Below are 27,953 nucleotides of genomic sequence, written 5' to 3'. Positions count from 1 at the left end.
ATTCACATCATGTCAGTATAAATCCAGGCCGAAATGGCCAAGTCAGCCTATGCAACAAAATGAATAAATAAAAATGATATATATATAAAAAACAAGAGTAAGTGCACCTTTCATATGCACTAGACAGCTTTCTTGAAGTCAGCGTAAAACTGTGCAATGTTTATTCCCCTAATCTGAACAATACACAAATGTTCATGAATAAATGGCACATGTGATGCGGCAACACAGGTTTTTATTGAGGAAGAGATGTCAACACCAGCATGATTAAAAATTTTACAAAGTTCACAATTTAAAAATGAATATCACTGCAACTTGTGGTCTTAAACACTTAGAGCAAAAAAAAAAAAAAAAGAAACAAAAAAGTAGCATGCCAACGGAAATCATGCCATGTTGTTGAAAAACAAAATAGGAGAGAAAAAGATAGCTAAACAGCTTGATAGAGGAAGAGAGCAAGAGACAATAAGAAAGCTATGTTTCTTTATTTTTTATAGAAAAATCCTGGTTTAAAATGGTTAATTAAAATCCATTTGAAATGGAAACTTGTAACCTGATGATTTAACAATTATTAATAAGAAAAGTATTCTGCATTCAAGCATGTGACACCATAGATAGTTTTCTATTTAAATAGTCACAGATAACCTTTTGAAGTAGATAGTACAATATGTGCCAACTGAAAATGAGTTGCGGAATTGTGCTTAAAACCCCTTTTCCTGTCAAATCAATGATGATAATGGATGAGAGGATATTGTATTTTGCTGTCAGTGTATTAAAAGAATTGCTATCTTTGAAAGAAGCTGCATACACAATGCTTTGGGAGAGAGAAAGGATATTACTGAACTGAAGAGTGACTAGCACCATTTGCATGAGATCTCTGAAAACACAATGCTAGCCTTAATATTAGAAAAGAAAACATAAATTAGAAACAAACCCCCATGTAGAGCCAGCATCAACCAGAGTCAGCTCTCTCTCTCTCTCTCACACACACACACACTCACACAAATCACTGAAGTTTTGAACTTTAAAATCCACCACTAAAAATCAGCCCTGTGTGACTTTGCTTGATGCCCTCGCTCAAAAGAGCTTTAACTATATGGAGATGAATGTGGGGTTACCAGACTATGACTGTACATGTCCTTCAAATATTATGGAGTAAAATGAACTGGTCGTGTCAGTACACGACCTCCTAAGAGATGGAAATTGCCTACATATTTCTCTAATCTAGACCCGTACCATGTTGCGTTAATATGGTGTGTCCTCGAATAATTCTCAAAAAAAGATTCAGTAATATGGTACTTCAATTTCTGTGATTCTTAGAGCTTAAAGTGCTGCTGATATCTCATAAACGTGAAAAAAAGCAATGAAAGTTGATCGCAGATTACCACATATGGCAAGCCGACCTCTTTAAATACGGTATACAACTGATTGGAATTCACTGTTGTTGCTATTATTGTAATATGATGAGTTTGCTTTGTTGACATAGTTGTGTTTGTTGTGCACTCGTGACCAGATGAATCTCTACATGATTGTTTTGGACAAAATCTACAAGACGTGCTGCTTTACCATGATAGAATGATGTATGGATGGTGACATTAACCCTGTATATCCAGCAGACTGATAAACTAACATTCACACACAGATTTACTTTCTTCAAAAAACTTCCCACATTTCAAATGTCTGGGCACCTCCTTGGTCTCCTGCAACAAATAAAAACACCAAAACATGGAAACAAAGGTGTCCCTGTGCAAAATCGAACATGAGGAATGTGAACTCATAATGCATTCATACTTTTAGAGTTGATCACCCATGTTTAAACCCTAAAATATGACTGTATTAAAAGATTTATATAAAACGTAATACTTTACATTTAGTAAAAAGATTAATCAGCTTTCTACTATGGTAAGAATAAGAAATTGCATATACCCAAACTTTTGCATCCCATTTCTAAACAAATGATTGATTAGTTTTCATATATTGCTGATATTCTATCATACTACCACTAACATTTTACAATAATTTAATTCATGTTGGATTGTCTCCTTTAAATTTTCTGTAGTTATGAGCCACAACCAGCTGGGCATTACATTTAGAGAATGGACTTGTAAAATATTTGAAAAATTATGAAATATTTATCTCTCAGTCTTGGGATTTACACCAGTGAGTTTCCGTGTCATGATGTTTGCATTCACAATTTTTTTTCTGTTTTCTAATCTATTCCGGATTAAAAGGGGCAAAACAAATTTTTTAACAAAAAGAAGGGAGAAACCAACCAAAAAACCAAGTAAAAATGAACAGAAACAATATGCATACTGCATTAGAGTGCCCACACTGACCACTATATATATGATTTTGAAACCAAAAGACAACGTTTCTCAATATTGTTACAAAACGTAGCCAAAATCTTTAACCACAAAAATGTACCACTGTACATCCACTGAACTACCTCCACAGCACATAATTCCCATTAGTTCCATATAGAAAAGCTTAGTTCTAAGCTGATTGCCCTTACATTCCCTCAGTGTAACCCCTCTACACCTTTTTTAGATTTAAAATAATGGATGGTGTTTGTTTACAATTAATAAATACATATACACTAAAATGTGCATACATTAGCAGCTATAAACAGTACATCACATTATGTCAGGTCATATGAAAAATGTACAAAACATGAATGTTCCTCAAAACATTTGCCATTGGTAATCGTCATCGTAAAGCAAGGCAACAAATAAGTTATGTAATTTTTTTCAAAAGCATAACAGAATAATAAATAATGCCAAATAAATACAATAAATTACAGCAGCAAAAGAATCATACAAGTTATCCATACTTTTACATCATGGGTTTCTTTTGTTTCTTATCAATTATGTTTTCGCTTTTCAGCACTGATCACATGACACCATTACTTGGCCAATAGCTGAGCTCTAGTTTCTGGCAAGCTACACTTGGATGCCTTGAACTGCTTGCTTTATGTTCTCCAAGAGGGCCTTATTCTCTGGACTCTGGTACTGGTCTTGGTGAGTATACATATCTGTCAAAGTGCTCACATAAGTGTCGAAGTTTTGCTCATTCATCGGCTCCTGTGGAATAGATTGGAATCATTGGTGGTCAAAAATAAAATAAAAGTATAACTAATCAAGTATATATGCAAAGTGAACATCAATTTGAACAGACAAATAAGACTTAAGACAGAAAGGAAAGGGTAAAGAGGATATTTTTAGGGAAGAACAAACCCACAAAGCATACTTTATAGTTTGCCAGCTAAATTTTCTGAAAGTTAATCTAGGGTTAGGTTGAAAGCATACTTCTGAAACTGCAGGGCAAATTCCACAGTTTGTAAAGAATTTTACTTGACCAATCATATTAAAATAGTCACTATGTGTTCAGTAAATCAAACAAAAGACTACACTATTTATTTCTAATAATATACAGTATATCAGATGGATAACAAAAAAAGTAATGCACATACATAATGTATGCATGCATTGGTGTGAGTTTCATGCTCATGAGTATGTAAGTATTACTGGCATTCACGAGTGATATAGAACAGATTTTCATGAATAGCAGACAGATATTGATGCACACGCTCAACGAGCATCACTGTGTCTGGTAAATAATATGTTTTACGATAATAACATGAGATTACTACCAAAATAAATATGGCTCATATTGCAACCCCAGCTTTCTTAATGCTATTCCCCGAAGTGGACTATGTCAATGTGTGACTGGTACACTTTGGAAATTAATTTACTGATTATATGTATGGACTTTTGTGATGCACACACATCATACTGTGTGTTACAAAAAGGGGGGAGGACTAGGGGAGGAAAATGATAGTGAGGAGAAGGATAAAGTTAGACTATGGAAAATGAATCTCTTACTCTGTAGGGCATCTGTAAACAGCAGTAATTTTTAACAGGGGCCTCTTTCAGTGGCATCGGTTTCTATAGAAGGGAGAGGTGTAGAGAAAAGACTATTAGCCTGGCAAAATGCCAGAAGTCAATGGTCTCAATGATAGGCCTCTACACACATTACAAAATCGAACATACAGTGGCCCCAAAAAGTATTTGGACACTTTAGTCACAGTTAAAAATGCACAAATGTCTTTGCATTTAAATAATAGTTCACCCAAAACTGAAATTCTCTCATCATTTACTCACCCTCATGCCAACCCAGATGTGTCTGACTTTCTTTTTTCTGCAGAACACAAACAAATATTTTTTTGAAGAATATCTCAGATCTGTAGGTCCATACAATGCAAGTGATTGGAGACCAAAACTTTGAAACTCCAAAAGCACATAAAGGCAGCATAAAAGAACTCCATATGACTCTAGTGGTTTAATCAATGTCTTCTTAAGTGATCCAATTGGTTTTGGGTGAGAACAGACCATAATGTTAGCATTGCCTTTAAATTATTTAACTTTGGTCAAACGTTTTGGGTAGCCTTCCACAAGCTTCTCACAAGAAGTTGTGGGAATTTTGGCCCATTCCTCCTTACAGAACTGGTGTAACTGAGTCAGATTTGTAGGTCTCCATGTTTGCTCACACTTTTTCAGCTCTGACCACAAATTTTCTAATTTTCTATTGTATTAAAACATTATTTGTATCATACACAAAGTAGATGTCCTAAACTACTTGCAAAAACTATAGTTTGCTAATATTAAATCTGTGGAGTGGTTAAAACATTTGTTTAAATGACTTCAACTGACTAACTGTATGTAAACTTCTGAATTCAACTGTACATTTTGGTCTGTTCTCACCCAATACCAATTGTATCACTATGGATTAAAACACTGGAGTCTTATGGATTACTTTTATGTTGCCTATATATCCTTTATGGATCTTCAAAGTATTGGTCACCATTCACTTGCATTGTGCGGACCAACCGAGCTGAGATATTCTTATTTAAATCTTTGTTTGAGTTCTGCAGAAGAAAGAAAGTCATACACATCTGGGATGGCATGAGTGTGACTAAATGATAAGATCATTTTAATTTCTGGGTGAACAATTTTATATAAATAGCAAAATATTAAAACACAATCACACTTGTATTCATGCAAAACAATAAAAAGAAAAATAGATAGGCTAGTTCTAAATTAAGAGAAAAGTATTTGGACAATTTCTGGTTGTCAAACTCAAGAGGAACATGTGACAAACAACACCTGTGTTTTCTCTGAAAGGATGTGAAGTGTGAATTGAGGGGAACCGACTTCATAAATCTACTTAAAATGACTTTGGGACAAGTTAGTTAAAAGTGCAAAAACATCTCAGAAATAGCATTATTTATTTGCACTTGATGCTTGGTTTAATATTTTGTTATCTGATGCAATGCCATTCATACATTTTAAGTGTGACTTAAGTCTCAAAGTGTCCAAATACTTTTTGGGGCCACTGTAGCAGACTTTACAACGTTAAGAAGTACACCAAGTTTGAGCAAGTTTGGATTGAACACTCTATAGTGAACGATAAAGCATTGAAAGGACACATGAATAGGCAACAGTCATCTGATGTTAGTGCAGTTTAAGGCCCCTCTTGTGAGCACTCTAATAGCATCCTTCAGAGGTGGGGGTGAAGAACTCAGGAGCCATATTCAACAAGACATGTTTCAGTTGTTTACTAACATGGCTGCCACAATTGAACAGGGCTTATCCAATCATCCCCTGTGTCATTGTGTATGAAGACACTGTGATTAGATAATGTTTGAGCATTGATCCACAGCAGCCATGTTTTTACTCAACTGAAGAGCAGTCGCAGGAGTGGAGGTTGTTTTTCTAGAATGGTCAGTAAAAGGGGAGTGACCTCAGTACAGAAGCATATGGAACTGCGAGGAACTCAACAACAGACATAAAGAAGCAGATGGGAGAAACAATAGAAGAATTTCATCCCTACTGATAGTATGTGATATGCAGACTCGGTCTAAAGCTGTGCAAACGGCCCATATAAAAGTCTACATGCTCTAAACAGTATTACTTGTAGGTAAACATTAAGTCTAGGTGAATTCTTCAACTTTAGAAGCTCTTTAAAATGCATTAAAATTTCTGTGCCTGCATAAAGTTATTCCGGAAAAACTTTGTCGAACATTCGATTCCTGACTTTTTTAAACAAAGAACATTCCCATGCTCACTGATCTTTTCTTACCCCAGGTGAGGCAGGTACTAACCAAGTGCAAGCTCCAAAACTGGCACTTACCATGTGAGGGAGCTGTATGTTGGCCAGACTGTTGATGAGAGACTGGCTGAGGTTGGCGAGTTCATGCAGCAGTGAGTCATTCTGCTGCTCTATGGCCTTGTTTTCCTCCTCAATGGATTTCAGGTTGGTCTCCATGGTGGTGATCTGGCAGGAGAGAGAGAATGGCACGTCTATGATTGAACACATGGCCAAATGCCAGTGTGATAAGAACTGTTCTTACTTGAGTCCTCAATTTTATCATATCTGACTCCACTTGACTGTTTGATTCATTTAGGTCTTTGATTTCCTCATCCAGTTGTTTAATCTCCTCATCATTTTCTATGCCTGGGAGGGAAAAAAAACAGTGAAATCGGCTTTGAAAAATACTGAAAAAAACTTTTATGCCATTTATAAATTTTTTATAGACAATTAAATTTCTATGTTCACCAATGATGTTGCATAAATTACTATCATTTAATAACTTATTAAAGAAAAATAATTTGGGAAAATGTATACCTTTGCTTGCTCGCTGCTTGATTGTGAGCATTTCAACTCCTGACATTCTAGCCTTTTTCATAGCAGATGTGGCACGGGGACAGCCAGACAGACTACAGGTGTACAAATATAAAAAACAAATCATAATGCTTGATTCTCCCATTGAAAAAGACTGCTATAAAGACACAAAAAGGGGAGTGACTATTGCGGACACTATTGTGGAATGTTTCACTTTTTGTTTTTGTTTTGGCAAACAAAGCAATTTTAATGAGGTTTGTTCTACTTTGTATACAATATCACATATTAGCTTGTAAACCTGCTTGGATACACCATTTAACGATAGTGCCTGTTGTTTTCAAAAATACTAGGTATAGTTCCCCCCAAAACGAAAAATCTGTCATCATTAACACTCTACCCTCATGTAGTTTCAAACCCTTATTACTTTCTTTCATCCACGGAACGTTAAGGAGATGTAAGGCAGAACGTTAGCCTCAGTCACTATTCACTTTCATTGCTTTTTCTTGTATACAATGAAAGTGAATGGTGACTGAGGCTAACATTCTGCCTAACATATCCTTATGCGTTCCACAGAAGAAAGTGGTTTGGAACAGTAAACGATGTGATGAGAGAATTGTTACAAATTGTTAAAATCATGTTACATAATGGCCTTGATGAGAAATGCTCACACATTTAATAATACCTCCGTTGGGAGTCACCTAATCCCATGCGAGGATCGGACGTGTGAACGGCGAGCTCTGTGCACTTTGCTAGTTTTGATACCTTTTAATGACATAAACCGGTGAGATTCGATACACTCTGTTCCATAACTGTTCAAGGAGGACATTATGTCAAAGAATTCAAAATCCTCGTGCTCTGGAGAAATTAAAAGACACTTACGTGCTCAGGCTGACACCCCTGAGCAGCAGGCCGCGTGCCTGGAACCCTAATTGGTTGGAGATTTCCGGGAAATTCTGCGAGAGATGCTGAACATGACGGTAATGGACAGAATATGGTGGAATTCCGGGACGGGCTCTTTCCGTGTCTGCTCAACATAAAAGGCCATAAGCTGGAAATTGAGCTAGCTCACAGGGACATGCCCTGATCAATTCTGGCCAAATTTCTGAGATCATCCGATAAAAATCTTGTTCTGCGTGAGCTGCGTAAGTTGTCACGGGGGAACACGTAGGCGAACATGCACTGTTTGAGTTTGGAGGGATGGACGGCAGTTGACGCTGTCATGCGCGGGGTCAATGCGCACGTTTTTTTTTTTCCTGTTTGTTTGGTTCTGGGGAATGTTTGGGGTTGTGACAGGGTGGAGGGCGGGGCCGGGTCGTGATTATACACACCTGGTCACTTATCAGGCTAATTAAGCCTCAGAGAGGGATAAAGGCTGACTGCGGATGGTGGTGCGAGAGAGAGAGAGAGAGATTGTTTATGGGCAGCTGACAGTTATGTGTGTGTTTGTATCTTTTGTTTAAGTTTTTCATTAAAATATTATTTATATTGTCAAGCCGGTTCTCGCCGCCTCCTTCCAATTGTAATCCCTTTACAGGGGTTTACTGTTGCAATAATGTTGGAATGTTGTCTTTATAATCCTGTTTTTGACACACAATGCATTTTTTATACATGTCAAAATGCCAAATGTTAGTATAAGTGGATTGTCTCTCTCCACATGGAATGTGAATGGGTTGGAGCACCTCATAAAAAGAAGGAAGGTTATTTACCTTAAGCATAAGAAATATGATACAGTGTTTCATCAAGAAACACACCTCTACCCGCAGGAAGATTTTTTAAAGATATGGAGTGGGCATTTTGTTTTGTTTTTGTATTGTTTTTATAGTGCTGGCTCAAGTAAGTGCAGGCGAGTCATTACACTGATAAGTAAACCTCTACAATTCAAATGTCTCGAACAGAGTAAATATAAATAAGGTCAGTATTAGATATATAGAGTATAATAAATATAGATTCAGTATTGTTTTAGCTGAAATTCAGGGACAAAGTCTTATTTTGGCGAATGTTAATGCACCTAAAGCTGATGATAAGTTTTTTTTTTATAGATCTTGAAGGGATGTTACAAGACACTGCCACCCCTCATGATATAATATTGGAAGGAGATTTTTAATCTTTTGATGGATTCAGTCCTTGATCATAGTGAAGCAAAAGTGTGTAAGCCCCCTTGAGCAACAGTGACACTTCACAGGATGTGTAAAAATCTTGGTCTTACAGATATTTGAAGACTTTTGAACCCATCTGGTGGGGACTATACATTTGTTTCTTCAGTCCATAAGATTTACTCTAGAATAACTTTTAATAATTTTTTTTATTTTATATCTAAGTCCTCATTTAATCTGTTGTTGATTGCTCAATTGGAAACCATTTATTCTCAGATCACTCCCTGGTGTTTTTAGAGGTGTTGCCACATACAGAGGAAAATAAATCATGTAGTTGGCACTTTAATGTATCCCTTTTGCAAAATCCTGAATTACAACAAATGCTAAAGGCTGAAATCAATGTCTATATGGAGACCAACTTGTCTTCAGTATCCTCTGTGGGCATGGCTTGGGAGGAACTTAAGGCAGTTCTCAGGGGCCGGATCATACAGTATGCCTCATTCACCAAAAAATCCAAAGCACAAGAACTTGTGGAATTGGAAGGGAATATTAAAAGTGCAGAGGCGGTGCTGAAGCGCCGAAGCGAAGTGCTGAAGTGCCGAATGTCATCTAATGGCCTCTAATGGAGAATTGACCCCATTTAAATACAGATATAATACTATTTTGTCACAGAAGGTGGAGTTTTGCCTATTCAGGGCAAGACAGTCAAACTTTGAGTCGGGGGACAAAGCAGGGAAGCTTTTTGCTAGACATATAAAACAGAGGTATTCTTTTTCTACCATTCCCTCAGTGTGATCTGCAGGTGGTGAAATATTTACCTCTGCCATTGATATTAATAAGGCTTTTAAAGAATTATATAGTTCCATGTCTTCATCTACTGTTGCAGATATTAGAAACTTTGTGGAACCATTAGAAATTCCTAAACTGAAAGAGATTATTATTTAAAGAGAAAAATTATCTTGATTCTGAGATAACCTTGGAGGAGCTTGGCAAGGTAATTAAGGCCTTGCCTACAGGCAAGGCTCTGGGGCCAGACGGCTTTGCCGCTGAATTTTTTAGATCTTATTCTACAGAACTGCCTCCACTTTTGCTCCACATTAAAGAATGGAAAGCTTCTGCCAACCATGACACAAGCCTAGATCCGTCTGATTCTTAAAAAGGACAAAGATCCAAATGAGTGTATAAGTTACCATTCAATTTCCCTGATCAAGCTACATGTTCAAATATTTTCAAACATTTTGGCTAATCAATTTGAGTAAAACTATGACATCTCTTAAATGTATCTAGATCAGGTGATGTTTATTCAGGGCTGTAACTCTTCTTATAATATTAGGCATTTCATTATTGTCATGTGGGCAGTAGCAGACGATCAAACTCCAGTCGCTGCCATCTCACTTGATGCCAAAAAGGCATTTGATATGGTAGAATGGGATTATCTTTTTAAGATTTTGGAAATGTACAGATTCGGGAATACTTTATTGGGTGGATTAAGTTACTTTAACGAATGTTTTTTTTTTTTTAAACGTTTAAATGTTACTTACGTTTTGACCACAGGGATATTTGTTGAGGGTCAGGGGAGGGGGTAAAGGGAATAATGGGGGTTATAGTTGATTCTATGAATATACAGTACTGTGCAAAAGGCACATGAGATGTTTCACAAAAACATTTATCTGAAGATAGTTATGTATATCTTTATCTTTAGTGTTTTATTAGGAAATATACATTTTAATCTCCCAAAAATTACTTTTGTAAATAGAATAGATTAGAATAGATGAACAGGGAGCCCTACAACAGATTGCATGTACCCCACAGACCCCCTACTGACAATGAGTCAGTCTGGGATTAAATGAAGAGATAGAAGCAATTGAGACACCCTAAACAGATAGAAGAACTGTGGCAAAATCTCCAATGAGCTTGGAACATCCTATTTGACAACAACCAAGAAAAACGGTGTCCAGGAGTACCTAGGATAATTGGTGGTGTTTTGAAGGTGGTCGCATCAAATATTGATTTAGCTTTTTTTTATGTTTACTGGGCTTTGCATGACATTAATTGATAAATGAAAACTGTTTATGACATTATTTTTAAAGATATTCTTACTATGCAAAATTTTTCACCAATGCCTAAATCTTTTCCACAGTACTGTATGCTTTGCTTTTCTGTTTCTTAATGTTTCAAATGTGTGAATCAATGAAAAGTGTTAATCAAAAGTGAAAAAAAAAACATACCTCCGGTGGGTTAGAAAGCTACCACTGACGTGGCCTGAGCCATCACAGCCTGGGGTGGGGCAGGTCATGCCGTCTGTTTTACCAGCCTTCCAGGAGAAGGGCGCTCCATTCACATAACCATCCTTCTGACGCTTGGCAGCCAGCGGGCAGCCGGATGCACTGCGGTGGGATGCATATTTCCCTGTCACATGACCCTGGCCATCACAGCCTGGCACAGGACACCTGAAGACATTGAGCACAGCGGGAATGAGATCTCACACCTAAGCCTGCGTGAGCAGCCATGCACATTCACACACAGGGGTGAATTCACTAAACAGTTGTGCCACTTTTGCGTCTAGCATTTCAGCGCAAAGCCCTGCTTCATTTTCACTAACCACCCGCAATCTGGATTTAGCAGGCGCAATCAGCGCTGAAATATAAGCAGGCGGTAAAATGTATTTTATTTAAGAGATATTTGTGTAAATTTTCTTTCGATCATCTTAGCAATAATTAACAAAAGAATGATCAAATGACGATGAAAATATTTAATAACCTGGCATATACTGTATGCAGATGCAAGTGCAGTCAAGCGTACTTTTGGCATGTTAAAGAGAAGATTCAGATGTCTTCATCACAGTATTCAGTGATGCTGTTTAGTATTGCCAAAGTGTGTTGTTTAACAGTGGTCTGCTTCATCCTCCACAAGATCGGAATTGCGCATGCAAATTGCGTTTAGCACAGATTTTGTGGCAGAGTTTTTTGCTGTTGCCTAATCTTCACACTTGCTTTAGTGAATCGGGTGCTTAACAAGCACAGACTGCACGTGCAAATGACTAGTGCTTTTATAACTTGGTCAACTGGTTGTGGAAGTAAGAAAGGCATACAGGTTTGGAACAACATTAGAGTGAGTAAATGTTGACGGAATTTTCATTTTTGGGCGAGCAGGCTGAATGGTGTTGTTGCCTTTGAAAATGTATTCAAGGAATTAAAGGAAAATGCACCTGATTGGCTCCTGTTCATCCTTGTCCTCCTTACTGTGCATCATTTTAATGCCACTCTTCTTTGCCCGAGGACAACCTGACAGACTTCAGAGCAAGAAACACATTTACCAAAAAATGCCAAGGCTTCAAAGCACTTATTTCTACATTACTTTGAATCCAATGGTGGTTAAAATGGTATGCAAATATTAAGATTTTTAATATGTCAGTATATTGGTCTTAACCTTCTGTGTGAGGCATAGTTGCCTGTTATATGCCCAGAGCCATCACAGCCAGGAGTGGGACACCTGAAAGTAGGAAAAAACATGGAAAAAGATCAGTGTAACCTCATTTCGATGGTCAACTGAGGTGTGTGTAAACACAAGAGTGTGAGTGCTTACTTCAGATCCTGGGAGTTAGGTGTCATCATACCACGCATGCCTTTGTCAGCCAGTTGGCAGCTTGATAACCTTAAGAGAGCATTTAAGTGTAATAAGGCATGGTATACTAGTATCATGTTGTTATTAAAGGCACATTTGTATTTTACTTTAAAGTTACACTAAGTAATTTTTCCCCTCATTAAAAAGTTTTACTGATAAACAAGTGCATGGTATTTTTGAAAAATATGTTTAAAATCCTGTACACTCACATTTCAGTACCCAAGCAGTTTTATTTCACAGGTTGAGATCACATGACCAGCCAAATGCTACTCACTTTACCTTACACTAGCCCTTTAATCAGACACTTTAACTCACAGAATAAACAATCCATGGCTAACTGTCATCATTAAATAGCAAATCTCTACATTGGCGCACTTTTACATTTATGTGATGCTGCGTCCACGCCACTAGGTGTCAGTATAAGTCTAAGACGATTGCAAATTCGGCACGCGCAACATAAATATAAATAAATAAATTAATTAATTAATTAATTACTGAGTGCACTTTTAACATTTAACTTCAAGCCATTTTAACTCCTAAACTGTAATGAAATAAAATGAATGTTAAACGTTAAAATTAACAGGAGAGTACACAGAAGAAATCTTCTAAAGTTAAATCTACTTTTGGATCTGATAATATCTCGATTACAACAGAAGCTCATGTTAGGGTGTGTACAATATAAAATGTTCTATGACATGCATTGCAATAACCAGTCTCTGTAATACATCATGCATATATAATGCAAAATTGTCATTTTTAAACGCCAAGAAATACTCCTTGTTTACATTTACATTTTACATTTACATTTATGCATTTGGCAGACGCTTTTATCCAAAGTGACTTACAGTGAACTTATTACAGGGACAATCATATATATCCTTCTTCTATGTATGTGCTTATGCATGTGCTTACGTGAGGAGCTCCTTCTTGCTCTCCTTGCAAGGTGCAAATTTGTGTTTGGGGCTGGGGAGGGTCACATCTCCAGAATACTGCTGTTCTTCCAATAGATCATGAAAGGGGTCCAGGTCATCCTGGGTGTGACGACAGTGAGAGAAAATATAGAGATTTCAATATATATTATGATGCAGATGAATATTACAATGGTTTGCTGTAATAGTTTAATATTCAGTGCACTTCACACCAGCTTATATATTAAAACACTGGGTACAAAATTTGCATTTATAAATTTTCCCAGCAATGTAGTTGAAACATCAGTTATTCCATTTTGAAATATTAATAACAACTATATACATCTTGGCGTAAATTAATTACAGACGAAAAATCTTTTTTGAAATGATTATCTCCAATATAGTAAAGCCATGCAATACCAGCAAAGTAATCTAGATGGCCTTTCAGTACTTCAAATGGAACAGTCCACCTCCCTCAAATCTCTACTAAAGGGGTAAAATCCAGGTTCCCCAACCTTTTACTCTTGAAGGAGTACACAGGGGTGTAGCAACCCATATAACTTTAAGACCTCCACTCACTTTGAGAAACTACTAAATTTGTCCTCTCTCCTTTTAGGATGATAAATATTATATTAAAAAAGAGGTTTACTTTTGAGTAACAAAAATTTAAATTTTAAAAACAGCTTTAAACCAAGCAGAAGCCAACAGTCAGCTAACTGTTTGCTTCACAGTGGGAATAAATGTCCAATTGAATGGTAATCCCACTGTGGCTAGCACTCACATACCAATGTCCACCAGATCTATAAGAGCAAATGTAACAGAACATAATTAATATTCATTACTCAAGAAATCCCTGGCAAAGTTTGAGCGCTGAACCTCTGACAAAAGGTAAACTAAAGAGAGAACTCTCAGGATAAAAGATTGGCACAAAAGAAGAAATATATATATATATTTTAAGTAATCTTTGAAAAATATGCACTTTTGTAATCGTTATCGCAAAAATGTTTTGTGCCTAATTATGAAAACCTCATGAAAAATATGTTCGAGAAACTGGCGTTTCTGTAAAGTTTCGTTTTTTCAAATGGTATCGTGTATCTGTGGCAACTAGGCATTTTATTGTGTATTTAGAGAGGCTGATGTGATTTATAATCCCCTCTTTTTACCATTCTTATGCCCCTGGGTTTATATTGTTTTTAACAATAGACCATCGTAATTGGTACTCAGAAACTCATAGATACAGTTGTGTACTTTTCCAATGCGACAAAGACAATGTGCCAAAAAAGGTGGTAACAGCCATCTAAATTCACTTTAAATCAAGTGACACAACTGCTGCAGTCAGTCTCCAAGCAGACGCAGAAGGTTTTGGTAGGGCGGTACCTCCTTGTGTTCCTCGTCCAGGCGTTTGATCTTGGTGTAGTCCACCGGCAAGTCCCAGCACTCTGCCGTGCTCATCTGGTAGCAGTGGCTGTTGAGCAGGGCCTGCCGATGGGGGGACATGGGCTGCAGGGGGGTCAGCACTGTGCCTCCACTACCCTCCCCCAACCCTCCAGCCCGACTCAGATCCAGGGTTCCATTCTCATCCCCATCTCTATCATCAGGGCTCTGCCATAGGAAAGAGCAGAGGGAGAAGGATAAGGATTAATATGAGAATAAAGAATGAGGGAATAATCAAGAGGTTAAAGGATAAAAAAAGAAACTGAGATGCACATAATAAATTAAGACAAGCTCAGTGAAAAGATAAAACAAAGTGGGCGAAAAAAGCAAGACAAATGTAGATTACATGTAATTCATTCAAAACTGTAAACGATTCATAAACAACCGTTCAACCTGATTAAAATGAACTCTGTTACCCAGTAGGTTAATGTGAATCTATTTAAATTAAACTGACAATATTCCACAATATTTCCATCTCTATTCATGTGGCACATACAGTTTTGATTTATGTAGAGCATTCCAAATCAGCCACTTATGAGGTTCCATCTCTGTTGGGATACTCTCTATGTCAGTAAGCAGTGAAACAGCTCACTAGACTTTGGATCAAACTGAGAGAGAGAGAGGGGGTGGGGGGTTGGGTTGTGGTACTGTTAGGTATACCTTGTCTTGTCTCACTGTTGCCCTTTGTTTGTCTTTTTTGTCACTTTTGTAGTTCCTTAGTTTGCACTTTTGTCACCCTTGTAGCTCCATAGTTCCCTTGTTAACTTTCGTGTTCTCTGTTCATTGTGTTCACCTGCCCTCATTAGTTTGCCATTGGTTTCTGTTTATTGCCCTGTTATCTTGTTTGAGTTCTGTTTGTTCATTGGCCCCCGTTTTCCCATGTCCGTGTATTTTAACCCGGTTGTTTTCACTCCCCTCTGTCAATCGTTGAATGTTGTTAAGCCTGGTATGTGTTCCCTGCCCGAGTTCTCAGTTTTGTTTCATCGTGTTTAAGTTTCCTGTTTTCCCATTGTGGGTTTTTCCTTTGTGTTTATTTGTTTGTTTGTTTAATAAAGTTAAGCTGCATTTAGATCCACTCTCCTCGTCTGCCTTCGCTGCCACCATTCATAACAGAACGATTGACCAACACACATGGATCTAGCAGCCCAGTCAGCGAATTACTGGCTCCTTTGCCTCAAGCAGGGGGACCACCCTTTGGAGGACCACGTCCGGGATTTTCTGGAGCTGGCACACATCTCTGACTTCCCCAACCACGCCCTGGTGGTATTCTTCCGGGGTAACTTGAACGAGTCTCTGAGGGAGCGGTTGCCCCGGCGAGTCGTTGCGGGACGCTCCTCGGTTTTGTGGAAGAGACCCTGCGGGTCAGCGGATCGCCGCTCGCTGTGGGCGTTCTGAAGGATGACGCTGCTCTCACGAAGATACTCCCCCTGTCCGCCACGATTCGTCTCTCCACGCCCGTCCTGACCTACATGCTGCCAACCTCGTCCGCTTCAGAGCCGGTGTGCCCCACATCCGCGATCCTCGAGCCAGCGTGCTCAACTTCGTCTGCCCGGAGGAGGAAGAGAAGACGGGCTTCCGCCTCCAGGCCCACGCCTGCCCCGGTCTGCGAGCCAGAGCCCTCGTCAGCCACGGTCAGCGAGCCTGAGCCCTCATCAGCCACGGTCAGCGAGCCTGAGCCCTCGTCAGCCACGGTCAACGAGCCTGAGCCCTCGTCAGCCCTGGTCAACCAGCCAGAGCCATTAGCCCCCGGTGTCAGTGAGCCAGCGCCTGTCACTCAGCCGTCAGTGAGCCAGCGCCTGTCGCCTCAGCCGTCAGTGAGCCAGCGCCTGTAGCCTCAGCCGTCAGTGAGCCAGCGCCTGTAGCCTCGACCGTCCCTGAGCCAGCACCAGTGGTCTCGACCGTCCCAGTGCTAGTAGCCATGACCGCCCAAGAGCCAGTGCCCGTAGCCATGACTGTCCAAGGGCCAGCGCCTGTAGCCTCGACCGTCCCTGAGCAAGCACCAGTGGTCTTGACCGTCCCAGTGCCAGTAGCCATGACCGTCCAAGAGCCAGTGCCAGTAGCCATGACCGCCCAAGAGCCAGTGCCTATAGCCATGACTGCCCAAGAGCCAGCGCCAGTGGTCGTGCCCGTCCAAGAGCCAGCGCCAGTGGTCGTGCCTGTCCAAGAGCCAGCGCCAGTGGTTGTGCCTGTCCAAGAGCCAACACCTCTCGAGTCTTCCAGGGCTCCTCCTCCCAAGCCTTCCAGAGCTCCGCCTTCCGAGCCTTCCAGAGCTCTGCCTTCCGAGCCTCCCCCTCAAGCCTCTCGAGCCTCCCAGGGCTCCGCCTCTCGAGCCTCCCAGGGCTCCGCCTCTCGAGCCTCTCGAGCCTCCCAGGGCTCCACCTCTCGAGCCTCCCAGGGCTCTGCCTCTCGAGCCTCCCAGGGCTCTGCCTCTCGAGCCTCCCAGGGCTCCGCCTCTCGAGCCTCCCAGGGCTCCGCCCCTCAAGTCTCGAGCCTCCCAGGGCTCTGCCCCTCAAGCCTCTCGAGCCTTCCAGGGCTCCGCCCCTGAAGTCTCTCGAGCCCTCTAGGGCTCCGCCCCTCAAGTCTCTCGACCCTCCCGGGGCTCCGCCTCGCAAGCCTCTCGAGCCTTCCTGGGCTTCGCCTCCCGAGCCTCCTACGGCTCCTCTCCCTGAGCCTCCTTTGGCTCCGCCTCCGGAGCCTCCTACGGTCCCACCTCCAGAGCCTCCTACGTCTCTACCTCCCGAGCCTCCTAGGGCTCTTCTCCCCGAGCCTCCTACGGCTCCGCTTCCAGAGCCTCCTACGGCTCCACCTCCCGAACCTCCTACGGCTCCACCTCCCAGAGACTCCAGAACCTTATACGGCTCCGCCTCCCGAGCCTCCTACGGCTCTGCCCCCCGAGACTCCCGAACCTTCCTCGGCTCCCCCTCCTGAGCCTTCCTCAGTTCCGTCTCATGAGCCTCCCTCGGCTCCACCTCCAGAGCCTTCCGGGCCTCCGCCTCTAGAGCCTCCTTCGGCGCCACCTCCATCGGCTCCGCCGCCAGAGCCTTCCAGGTCTCCGCCTCTAGAGCCTCCTACGGTGCTACCTCCCTGGGCTCCGTCTCCCGAGCCTCCTATGGCTCTTCTCCCCAAGCCTCCTACGGCTCCGCCTCCAGAGCCTCCCGAGCCTCCCTCGGCTCTGCCTCCTGAGACTTCCTCGGCTCCCCCTCCTGCGCCTTCCTCCGTTCTATCTCCTGAGCCTCCTTCGGCTCCACCTCCAGAGCCTTGCAGGCCTCTGCCACTAGAGCCTCCTACGGCGCCACCTCCATCGGCTCCGCCGCCAGAGCCTTCCAGGTCTCCGCCTCTAGAGCCTCCTGCGGCGCCACCTCCCTCGGCTCCGTCACCAGAGCCTTCCAGGTCTCCGCCTCTAGAGCCTTCTACGGCGCTACCTCCCATGGCTCCGCCTCTTGAGCCTCCCTCAGCTCTGCCTCTTGAGCCTCCAGAGCCTCCTTCAGCTCCGCCTCCTGGGCTTCCCGCAGCTCCGCCTCCTGAGCCTCCAGGGCTTCCCTCAGCTCCGCCTCCTATGGCTTCTCCGCCCCCCACGGCTCCAAGGCCTCCCCCGGCTACGCCTTCTATGGCTCCGCCCCCCGGACCGGTCCCTATCCTGCGGCCACCTCCCAGGTCCCCCAAGCCAATCCACTTCCCGTGGTCAACTTCCTGGCCCCCAGGACCGGCCCCTGTCCTTCGACTGCCTCCCAGGCCCCCAAACCTGTCCTTGCCCTGTGGCCAGCTCCCAGGCCTCCTGAACCGGTCCCTGTCCTGTGGCCACCTCCCAGGCCCCCTGACCCAGTCCCCTCTGTACCCCCCCTTGGACTGCCGGTCTGCCTTTGTGCCCCCTTGGACTTCCTGGCCCCCAGGACTGGTCCCTGTCCTTCGACTGCCTCCCAGGCCCCCCAAACCAGTCTTCGCCCAGTGGCCTTCTCCCAGACCTCCTGAACCGGCCCCTTTCCCTTGTCTGCCCCTCATTGCTCCCTGGACTGCCTGTCTGCCCCTCGTTGCCCCCCTTGGTCTGTCTGCCCACCACAATCCCCCCCCCCAGTCAATGGACATTTGTTCTTCTTGTTTTATGTGATGTTACTTTTGAGCGTCTGCAATCCGCTCCTTAAGGGGGGGGGCTCTGTTAGGTATACCTTGTCTTGTCTCACTGTTGCCCTTTGTTTGTCTTTTTTGTCACTTTTGTAGTTCCTTAGTTTGCACTTTTGTCACCCTTGTAGCTCCATAGTTCCCTTGTTAACTTTCGTGTTCTCTGTTCATTGTGTTCACCTGCCCTCGTTAGTTTGCCATTGGTTTCTGTTTATTGCCCTGTTATCTTGTTTGAGTTCTGTTTGTTCATTGGCCCCCGTTTTCCCATGTCCGTGTATTTTAACCCGGTTGTTTTCACTCCCCTCTGTCAATCGTTGAATGTTGTTAAGCCTGGTAGGTGTTCCCTGCCCAAGTTCTCAGTTTTGTTTCATCGTGTTTAAGTTTCCTGTTTTCCCATTGTGGGTTTTTCCTTTGTGTTTATTTGTTTGTGGGTTTTTCCTTTGTGTTTATTTGTTTGTTTGTTTAATAAAGTTAAGCTGCATTTAGATCCACTCCCCTCGTCTGCCTTCGCTGCCACCATTCATAACAGGTACATTGGAGCATATGGGAAATGATGGGAGAAGGATGGAGTGATAAAAGATAGAAATTAGAAAAGATAGAGGGAGTATCTTCTGTGCACTGCCCTACCTCTCCATGCACAGCTGCTTATTAGTGAAGATCCATACAGTTCCTAACCTTTGTCCCTCATTCTCTCTCTCTCTCTCACTCTCTCTCTCTCTCTCTCTCTCTCTCTCTCTCTCTCTCTCTCTCTCTCTCTCTCTATTTTTGCTCCCACTCCCAGCCTGCAGCCTCGCTGTCCTTAAAGAGAGGTCACTGTCTTTCCCATGTACCCAGAGGGATGTGGGGAGAAAAGACCAGGCCTGGTCCACAGCTGAAATCAACATTAATTCTGCCCATCTCAGTGAAAGAGAAAGTAGGGCACCACTACCACAGTGCAGGGTTATTATAGTTTTGAATTTTAGGTTTTAGGTTTTTAAAAAAAAAAAAAAAAAAAATCAATTTCAATTTAGTTCAGTCTGGAAGATTTCTGTCAAATGAATACTTTTACTTATAGGCAATTTGAAGCAATCTGTTGGTGTTGGCAGTATGGTTCTTTTCTGGACAAACTCCAAGCCCATGCGTGGACAGAGCAGGGAGAGCAAATAAAGAAAATCAAACCCCCCAGGGGTAACAGAACAGATCCAGCAGAACAATATTACAACATGGTACAATTTTTGCACATTTCCAGACATTGTACAATTGGTCATTTGCATAATATAGATTAAATGGACACTTTATAAAATGTCAAATATTTAACAAGTTCGTTAATTAAGAACATGAGTACATTAAAGATATGTAAAGTTAAAATTGTTTACAAGATAGGGTGACCACCTCCAGTCAGACAAAATGTGGGACAAGTAGCATGGTAAAGTGGGACAATGTGGGACAGACGTAATAACTTTAAACTTAAGATATATTGTCTATCTAATTTACCCAGAAACATTTTTTAAACCCACTTTAAACTAAAAGATTAAGACACTACCTGACCCAAAATATCACCCAAAGTTTCTACAGCTTAAGGCATAGGCCTATAAAAGACAAAACACTAATTTCCATCCATCTCTCTTTATTGGGACTATCAAATTAATCAACTGTTTCAAAAGGACCAGGCATTACGGAACTAAAAAAAATGCTCTCAGTGAATAAAATTCACCTTAAAATACAAGACAAAAAATATTAGGCCTAGCCTATTTAAGTTCAACAAAATATAAGGCCTAGTCAATACAGTGCAAAATATTTAGGGCTTGCCTATATAAAGTGTGTGCGTTCCACCCGCAAGCATAGGTGATGTCAGTTCTTGAATACATTTTTCCACTGAGACCGGAGCGAGGACATCTGTTACAATAGATGTTGCTTTGGTGCGGCCACACAACATTTTCTTCGCTATTTCAGAATCTGGAAAAATTACTGGGGCTAACTTATTGCTGCAGTCAGTAGAGCGATATGAATGTGTGTGATGTACGGCATGATAAATGCTCGTCACTTCTGCTGCCGAAACTTTGTCAGCCTGTGGGTCATTTGGTTTGTTGAAAAACGATTGCACTGATTTGCATGTTTCTTGATGATGTGCTTTTTTCTGTGGTACTCACTTGCACCATGTCGCTTCACATCGTACTCTCCACCATGTCCCACAGAAAAACTGCTTTTGCATAAAATACAAAAAGCTCTCTCTGCTTCACCATCTACGGGTCTTAACCAAGAGTATCTTGTGGTCCATTCGCTATTAAAAGTGCATCTTCTCTTTTTCGTGGCCGCAGCACTGGCCATGGCTGCTTAACCGACCGAACAGCGCGCCCTCCAATTTGAGATTGTTGACAATGTTGAGGAGGCGTTCGTGCACCAGTCAACAGTTTTATTGACACACGACGATAGCCTATCGACTGCCGCATTTATTGCTCTCCTCTGCAGTATTGGACATAAGTTAACAGTACGCCTATGGACGCACCCGTGTATTTAGGCAGGGTCCAATGAAAAAGCGGGACAGATGCTCAATTTGCGTGAGGCGGGACAAAGGGTAAAATTGCTGTACAGTACAACGTAAAGCGGGACAGGTGGTCACCCTATTACAAGATAGAACTAAAAGCAAAGAGCTGTCAGACAACAGGTGAAGCTGGGGATGGAGGAGGGTGTAAAGTGCAATTTGCATCCATGCAATAGACATGAAGCTTTGGAAAATTTGAAACTCTTTATCACTGATTATTTTTTCAGACTAATCTATCATGCCAAAACTACTGAAGAAATAACTGCATTAGGAATACTTGGCAGAATCAGTTGTAAGATTGTTAGTTTTAGTTCAGATAAAAAAAAATTTCAGTGTTTGCTAGCCTCAGTATAGTTAATTTTTATTTTAGTTTTAGTATTTTAGGGCTTCAAAAATGAATGCGTTAACTCATTTAATGTAACATGTTTAACACAGTTATACTTCTCATTGTCATCTTGTGTTATTGCTATCTAGTGGCATATTCATTTTTAATTGTCCGGTTGTAAAGGTTTATGTGATAATATGCTATGTATTAAAAAATAGATTTTATTTGTGGTCATTTTTATTGTAGTTAGAGTCCTGAAAATGTATTTATTTTTTAGCTGCATTCAACTAAAATGTTTTAATTTAGCTTTCGTTTTAGTTTTCATAACTAATAACACAGGGACAGCTTTCCTGCAGCTAGCAGCTTCCTATGGAATACTCCAATACTGTGTAGTCGTTATCAGTCGTTATATATTATCTCTGAAATCGATGTGTTATAAATGCAGTCAGGGCTTGCTCAGACCTTTAGGCTCATATGATGACCCTGAATCTAGCAGAGAACACATGCAGGAGCTCTCAGAGCCACCACTGTCATTCATTGTGTAGAATATGTGATATCACACCCAGTGCAAATGAGCTCAGTGTTAGGTTAACTGCATATAGAAAATGAAAAGAAGACCAGAGGTTTGCCTTGCATGACTCTAAAATGGCATGCCCTCTGTTTGTCACACTACCTTTAGAATCACAAAGCACAGCTGTACTGGGAAAGGTAAGGGCAGAGAAACTGATGAATATTGAAAGTGGTAGAAAGAAAGAGATAATATTAGCTTAAACAAGTAAGGAATTGGCAGAAATGTAGTTGACCCTCACCTGTTCCAGGAGCTCGGGCCCTTTCCCGGTCAGGCTCTGGGGCATCTCTCTGCAGCGTGTTGACAGGTTGAGGATGGCGGTGGCGGCCATGTGGGCGGCTTCCATGTCGTGCGTATAGTCGAAGCTGCTCTTGCTGCAGGTGCTGCTGGCACTGCTTCCTCCCCCCCCACTGCCGCCTCCTCCCACTCCTCCTCCTCCACAGCTGAGACTGCTGCTGCTGCTGGGAGCGTAGCTGCTCGTAGTGCTGCTGGCTGGGCTTGAGGTCTTACAGTAGCGCTTGGCTGCAGAAACAGACGTATATGCCATGGTCACATATGCATAGGCTGCATGCACTAACTAATGTGGTCACAATGGCTGACAGATTTAAAAAAAAGAGCAAAAATCCAGAGACAGACAAACAGAAAGATAGACAGAAAGACACCTACAAATCTGCCTTATTAGATGATATGATGTTCCATGATGAATGCTGTGAGGAATTGAGTGAGAGTAAGGAGAGAGAGAGTGGAGGAGAGCAGAAGAGGGGGGAGAAAATGGTGTGACAGCATATCTAGGATTCACGCTGAGGGCTACACATTGTTAACAGAAAATCTAAGACCTGTACTAAAAGCATTTATACAGAAATATTTTTTTTATAGCACAAAAAGGAAAATCCACTTTCACAGAAAAACCCTGTATTCAGACCAAATATCTGAAGTTAAAAAATCTGTTTATGTTTTTATACCCCTACATTGGATGGAGATGAATCCAAGTGATTTAACAGCTGCTAAAATAAAGTATATATATCTCACTTATTCCTGATTTATACCATTCTCCTATTTGATCTTATATTACATCTCATTTTACATTGAGACAAATAGCAATGCTGTCATTACAACTAAACTGACTGTAACTAAATGATGTTGCCAACTGAGTCTAAATGAAGTGCAGTTAATTCCTAACATTAATTAAATGTTTTTCTCATTCATTATTTTCATAGCTTAATTTTCTTAATTTCTTCATTGTCTCATTTATCAAAACTAAATTTCTTTGATAAACCATACAGCAAGGAACATCACTTGCAAAAATGCTCATTAATTTCAGAGATATGGTATGTGTTCTGATTTCAATAACATTGTCTATATTATCACTGCAGGGCATGCTGCAATGCTCCTTATGGGCAATCAAGACTGTCCTGATGTAATAACCATGAGTTATAATGAAAATGAGTTATTTTCAGCAGCGCTAATGAAACCATACCAAAATATCCCACCGAATTCTGTTGACAGGAAATCTCTACAATTTCTGGCATGGGCGTGAAATCAACTGCTACCATTTGGAACAAAATCATTCCAGTTAATTTAATTCCTTCACAAATGTAAGTGCACTCATTTATCAAGACCAAGAACAGAGTTGAGATCTACAATGCTGCACGTTGCCCAAAAGAAAAAGAAAAAATCTTCAAATATGAAGCTCGCACCAAATAAGAGACACACAAGGACATCTTTCACCCCAGTGTTATGCAATATTTAGCCTCCCATGAAATCCTGTTCCCCTAGGAGTTTTTCATGCCTGATCAGAAATCCAACAATATCACTTAATGATTTATGTAGTTTTAATGATGAAAATACATCAGTTATTGCTGTGTAAACTACTGTATATGACATACAACAAATGGTCAAATCAAACACCTAATGCATACACATTATTCTTTTTTAAAGTGATGACAGTGTCTTATTAAAAATAAGCATAATTGTCAGTCAGATTTTATGCTTTTTTTATGCTTTATGCATTTCAGAGATCTGCATTTGATTGTCAGAAACAATCATCCAACCATCATTAATTTAAAGGAGCTGCATGCAAATTACGTGTAACTTCATTGGGTCTGTGTACCTAGGTTATTAATAATTTCAGAACCCAATAAGTAGAGTAGCCTTTCCAATAAAGAAGGACTGAACTCTACGACTGGCTGTGAAAAAAAAAATCAAAATAACGCTTTTAATAAAAGATGGCCTTCAATTCAAAACAGAAAATAATTTCTTTTTTAATGGATTTTTTTTTAATAGACTGTGAGGATGTATGGTAGAACAAAACTAATTCTAATCTCATTTCCATTTGATCTACTAGAGAAAAAACAGTTTATCAACTCTGACGGTTGCCAACTTCTATAGCAGAGGAACAAATAATAAAGACAAGCTTACCATCAAATCCCTTGGGTGAGGTGTCTCGCCCATGGTTCTTGGGCATGAGGGACCTCTTGCCGTAGGCATGAGGCTGGTTCTCATAACTGTTGCCATAGTCAAAGCTGGTCTTGGAATACTTCTCCAGCTCCTTGGCCAGGTTGGATCGCGGAGTACTGGTGGGGACGTTATTTTTGTACCCATACTGTGGAATCTCCAACTGTTTCACAAAGCACATAGGCCTGGAATGCAAAATAAATAAATCAAATAATAATTACAAAACATTTTAAATAAATACAAATTGACAAATCAAATGAACCAACACTGGGTATCACTAGACTCAACATACTGTTAATTTGACTAAATACATAATTGCTTGCTTAAAACAATAGAAATGCCAATAAAGGGTGGTAAGGAAGAAACCAATCCTTTTTGAGCTACTTCAGAACAACTTGTTTTGTGAAAAGTGCTATACAGAGAAATTGTGTAATTTTTTCAGCGTTAAAATATTTTCAACTGCCCCAGCTACAATTATAGGCAAGCCATGCATTTGCTGATTCCCAAGAAAAGCATAAAAGCGATGGCTCTGTGGCACTATCAAAACATTGCTCTGTTTGTTTAAGCATCCCAACCATCCCGGTATTGGCTCAACTAATGCTGTTTGAGTTTGGGACAGGACAACCTGTTTTTTGACTGATGGCAGATGGGGTGAGTGTTTATGACACTCATTATTTTTACAATTCCATTCAGTGATGCTAGAGGTGCAGAAATGATACTCTTCTTCATTGAATTGAATTCATATAGTGTTCCAACACTAAATGTTGAAAAAAAGGTCAAGGGTGAAGCAATACCTCAAGACACGATCTGATGCCTGGTTGGACTTGGAGCTTTCACAGGAGTGATGTTTCTCCTGAACCTTTGCCATCTTATCTGCTGCAGCTATAGGACATCCCGAGAGACTGTAACAGCAGCAAAGCAATTTATGTAGTGTTAACATTACGTTTAATGCCACATGCAATGGTACGCATGCTCAAACACTGACGCATTACCTCGCAGAAAGCATAACTTGAAGAACAAAGAAAGATATGAGGGAATTCATAATAACAGCATATGGAGAAAAGTCTGTCAGAGAGCTTTTTATGACATTCTCTCAATACTGACTTCCAAAGTGTTTGTAAAATCCTAGTATACGAATGTGCCGTACATGGGGATATTTATGTATGAATTATGCATTCCATGCGGCCTAGTTCTATGGTATGAAGGCAAAGCTTTGCAGATATCTGCTGGGCATTTCTGGCTGGCTGGCTTCAGAAAGCTCCTCACAGTGAGATACCGCAGTCATTTCAGTGAGAAACACAAGAACAAACTGAGCTTCAGAGCATCCAGCTATGCTTCCTTGCTCTCCTCTTATTCCTCCTTTCTCTCTCTATCTCTTGCTGTCATTCTCCCTTTATTCCTTTCATTACTCTATCTCACTTTATGTTTGTTTATTCTTTCTTTTCCCTACATTCTGCCTAATTTCTTTCTCTCTGTGTTATCTATTGAATGGTTTGCCTTGGATCACCCTTCTGTTGTTATCGTATGTTCTTATAATTAATGAAAACTTAAAACAAAAACTAAATAAAAACAAATTGTTAACTGAAATTATAATACAACATTATTGGGAAAAACTGAAACTAAAATGCATTTTCATTACTCCAAAATGAACTCAAATGAGCTAAAAATGACTATGAATTAATTTTAGTTTTAGTTTTTGATGCATAGTATATTATAACATTTCAGATCTTTACAAACTGCCTTCATTAAACATGAAAATGCCATTAGATAATAACAAAACTAGACATCCCTGAGAAATTAAACTTCTTAAAGTGATTAAATGATGAACACATTAACCTTTGCCCAAAAATACTGAAACTAACATAAAAACTATATAAGAACAAAAATGAAACTACAATGAAAAAAATAAATAAAAACAAAACAAAGTCATAGAAGGAAACTAAATTGAAAAAAAAAAAAACAGAAATGAAAACGAAATAATTCAAAACTATAACAACCCTGCGTATAATTTGCAATTTTTTTATTGTCTTCAGGTAATGTACAAAATATTCAGTCATACTCAGAAAAAAATACAATAAAAAAATACAAAATCACATACGAACACACACAGAAAAAATACATTCTCAATGAAAACATCGTCATTTTAGAAGCACATGAAATGTACAAGCACGGGCACTTGTTCTTTTAGTGGAATGGGATGCGTGGTGAGAGAAGGACTGCTGTCGCTATGCTGTGTTGCCATGACAACCACAAGATGAGGAATGTGTAGATATACCATATATATATATATATATATATATATATATATATATATATATATACACTGTACAAGTGTGTTACATTGTCCTATTATACATTTTGTTTTCCTCAGCTCAACCCATCAAACAATGTGTATAAGTGTGTGTGCTCATCCCTTAGGAGCTGTTCCATATAACATGGCCTGCAGCAACTTCGGGTGGAGCCTGCATCTGTCTGAATGCACACCATATGCACATAGAGGTCACATCTTAACTGCATAACTGTGAATGTATATATATATATTTATATTCTAAAATGCATTGTCTTCCAAATTATGCTTTATTTTTAGTGTTTTTTATTCACCTAAGAAATTTTTTAATCTGAGATACAGGTATTAAAGAGCACAAAGCAGCTTGCTCCAGAGAATCGAGTGGAATTTCTGGACTGAATGCCAAAGTGGCAATGTGCAAGCAAAATATTTGAGCCTGGAGCTATGTTTCAAAGACCCAGCCAAACAACGTAACAAACAAATCAGTCCCTCTTGTCCTTCCTTAAGGCAAGGTTCCATCTAAATCCATGTATTCTTCATATTCCCTGTATAAAGTGTGTACAATGACTTGAACATCAGACACCACAGTGCCTCCAGTGGCCTTCTTTCCACAACCCTGCCAACCACTCACCTGCGGTGGGAGTTCCTGTTGCTATTTACATGGCCACGTCCCGAGCAGCCAGGTGTAGGGCACTTTAGAACATTCTCATACATTGCAAGAACTTGGACAAACAGAGAGGAGAGGACGAAAGAAGGTTAGAAGGATCCAGAGTGAGTATGAAAGCCTTGTGTTCCATTAAGCAGAATGGGCTAAGTGACAACAGCATGCACATGCTTCTTAAGAAACGTTCCAACTGAAATCAGTTAATCATAAAGTTAATCACGGCCAGACCATATGGTGAAAGAAGAATCTAGGCATGCAATGTGTTAATGGCATGCACGTTAAGT

General features: G+C 40.6%; 1 protein-coding gene across 3 annotated transcripts in view; it reads right to left on the bottom strand.

The window, feature by feature from the left end:
* Positions 1-221: 221 nt before the first annotated feature.
* The window catches only part of LOC127624258 (myelin transcription factor 1-like protein), a 100,978-nt gene continuing 73,246 nt past the window's right edge, over positions 222-27,953 (bottom strand). For 2 of the 3 annotated variants that reach the window (XM_052098994.1, XM_052098996.1), the window contains exons 9-23: positions 27,637-27,727; positions 25,513-25,620; positions 24,683-24,903; positions 22,506-22,786; positions 14,678-14,902; positions 13,305-13,423; positions 12,354-12,422; positions 12,198-12,260; positions 11,977-12,060; positions 10,997-11,218; positions 6,679-6,770; positions 6,404-6,507; positions 6,184-6,327; positions 3,876-3,938; positions 222-3,074 (exon numbers count right to left, since the gene is read on the bottom strand). In XM_052098994.1, coding sequence (XP_051954954.1) covers positions 2,934-3,074; positions 3,876-3,938; positions 6,184-6,327; positions 6,404-6,507; positions 6,679-6,770; positions 10,997-11,218; positions 11,977-12,060; positions 12,198-12,260; positions 12,354-12,422; positions 13,305-13,423; positions 14,678-14,902; positions 22,506-22,786; positions 24,683-24,903; positions 25,513-25,620; positions 27,637-27,727 — 2,027 coding nt within the window. In that variant the 3' untranslated portion in view covers positions 222-2,933. The remainder of the gene's footprint in view (positions 3,075-3,875; positions 3,939-6,183; positions 6,328-6,403; positions 6,508-6,678; positions 6,771-10,996; positions 11,219-11,976; positions 12,061-12,197; positions 12,261-12,353; positions 12,423-13,304; positions 13,424-14,677; positions 14,903-22,505; positions 22,787-24,682; positions 24,904-25,512; positions 25,621-27,636; positions 27,728-27,953) is intronic. The other variant, XM_052098997.1, reaches the window with a different exon arrangement.

This window comes from Xyrauchen texanus, chromosome 30 (genome assembly GCF_025860055.1).
Source record: "Xyrauchen texanus isolate HMW12.3.18 chromosome 30, RBS_HiC_50CHRs, whole genome shotgun sequence".
NCBI lineage: Eukaryota > Metazoa > Chordata > Actinopteri > Cypriniformes > Catostomidae > Xyrauchen > Xyrauchen texanus.
This window is presented reverse-complemented; position numbering and strand designations above follow the sequence as displayed.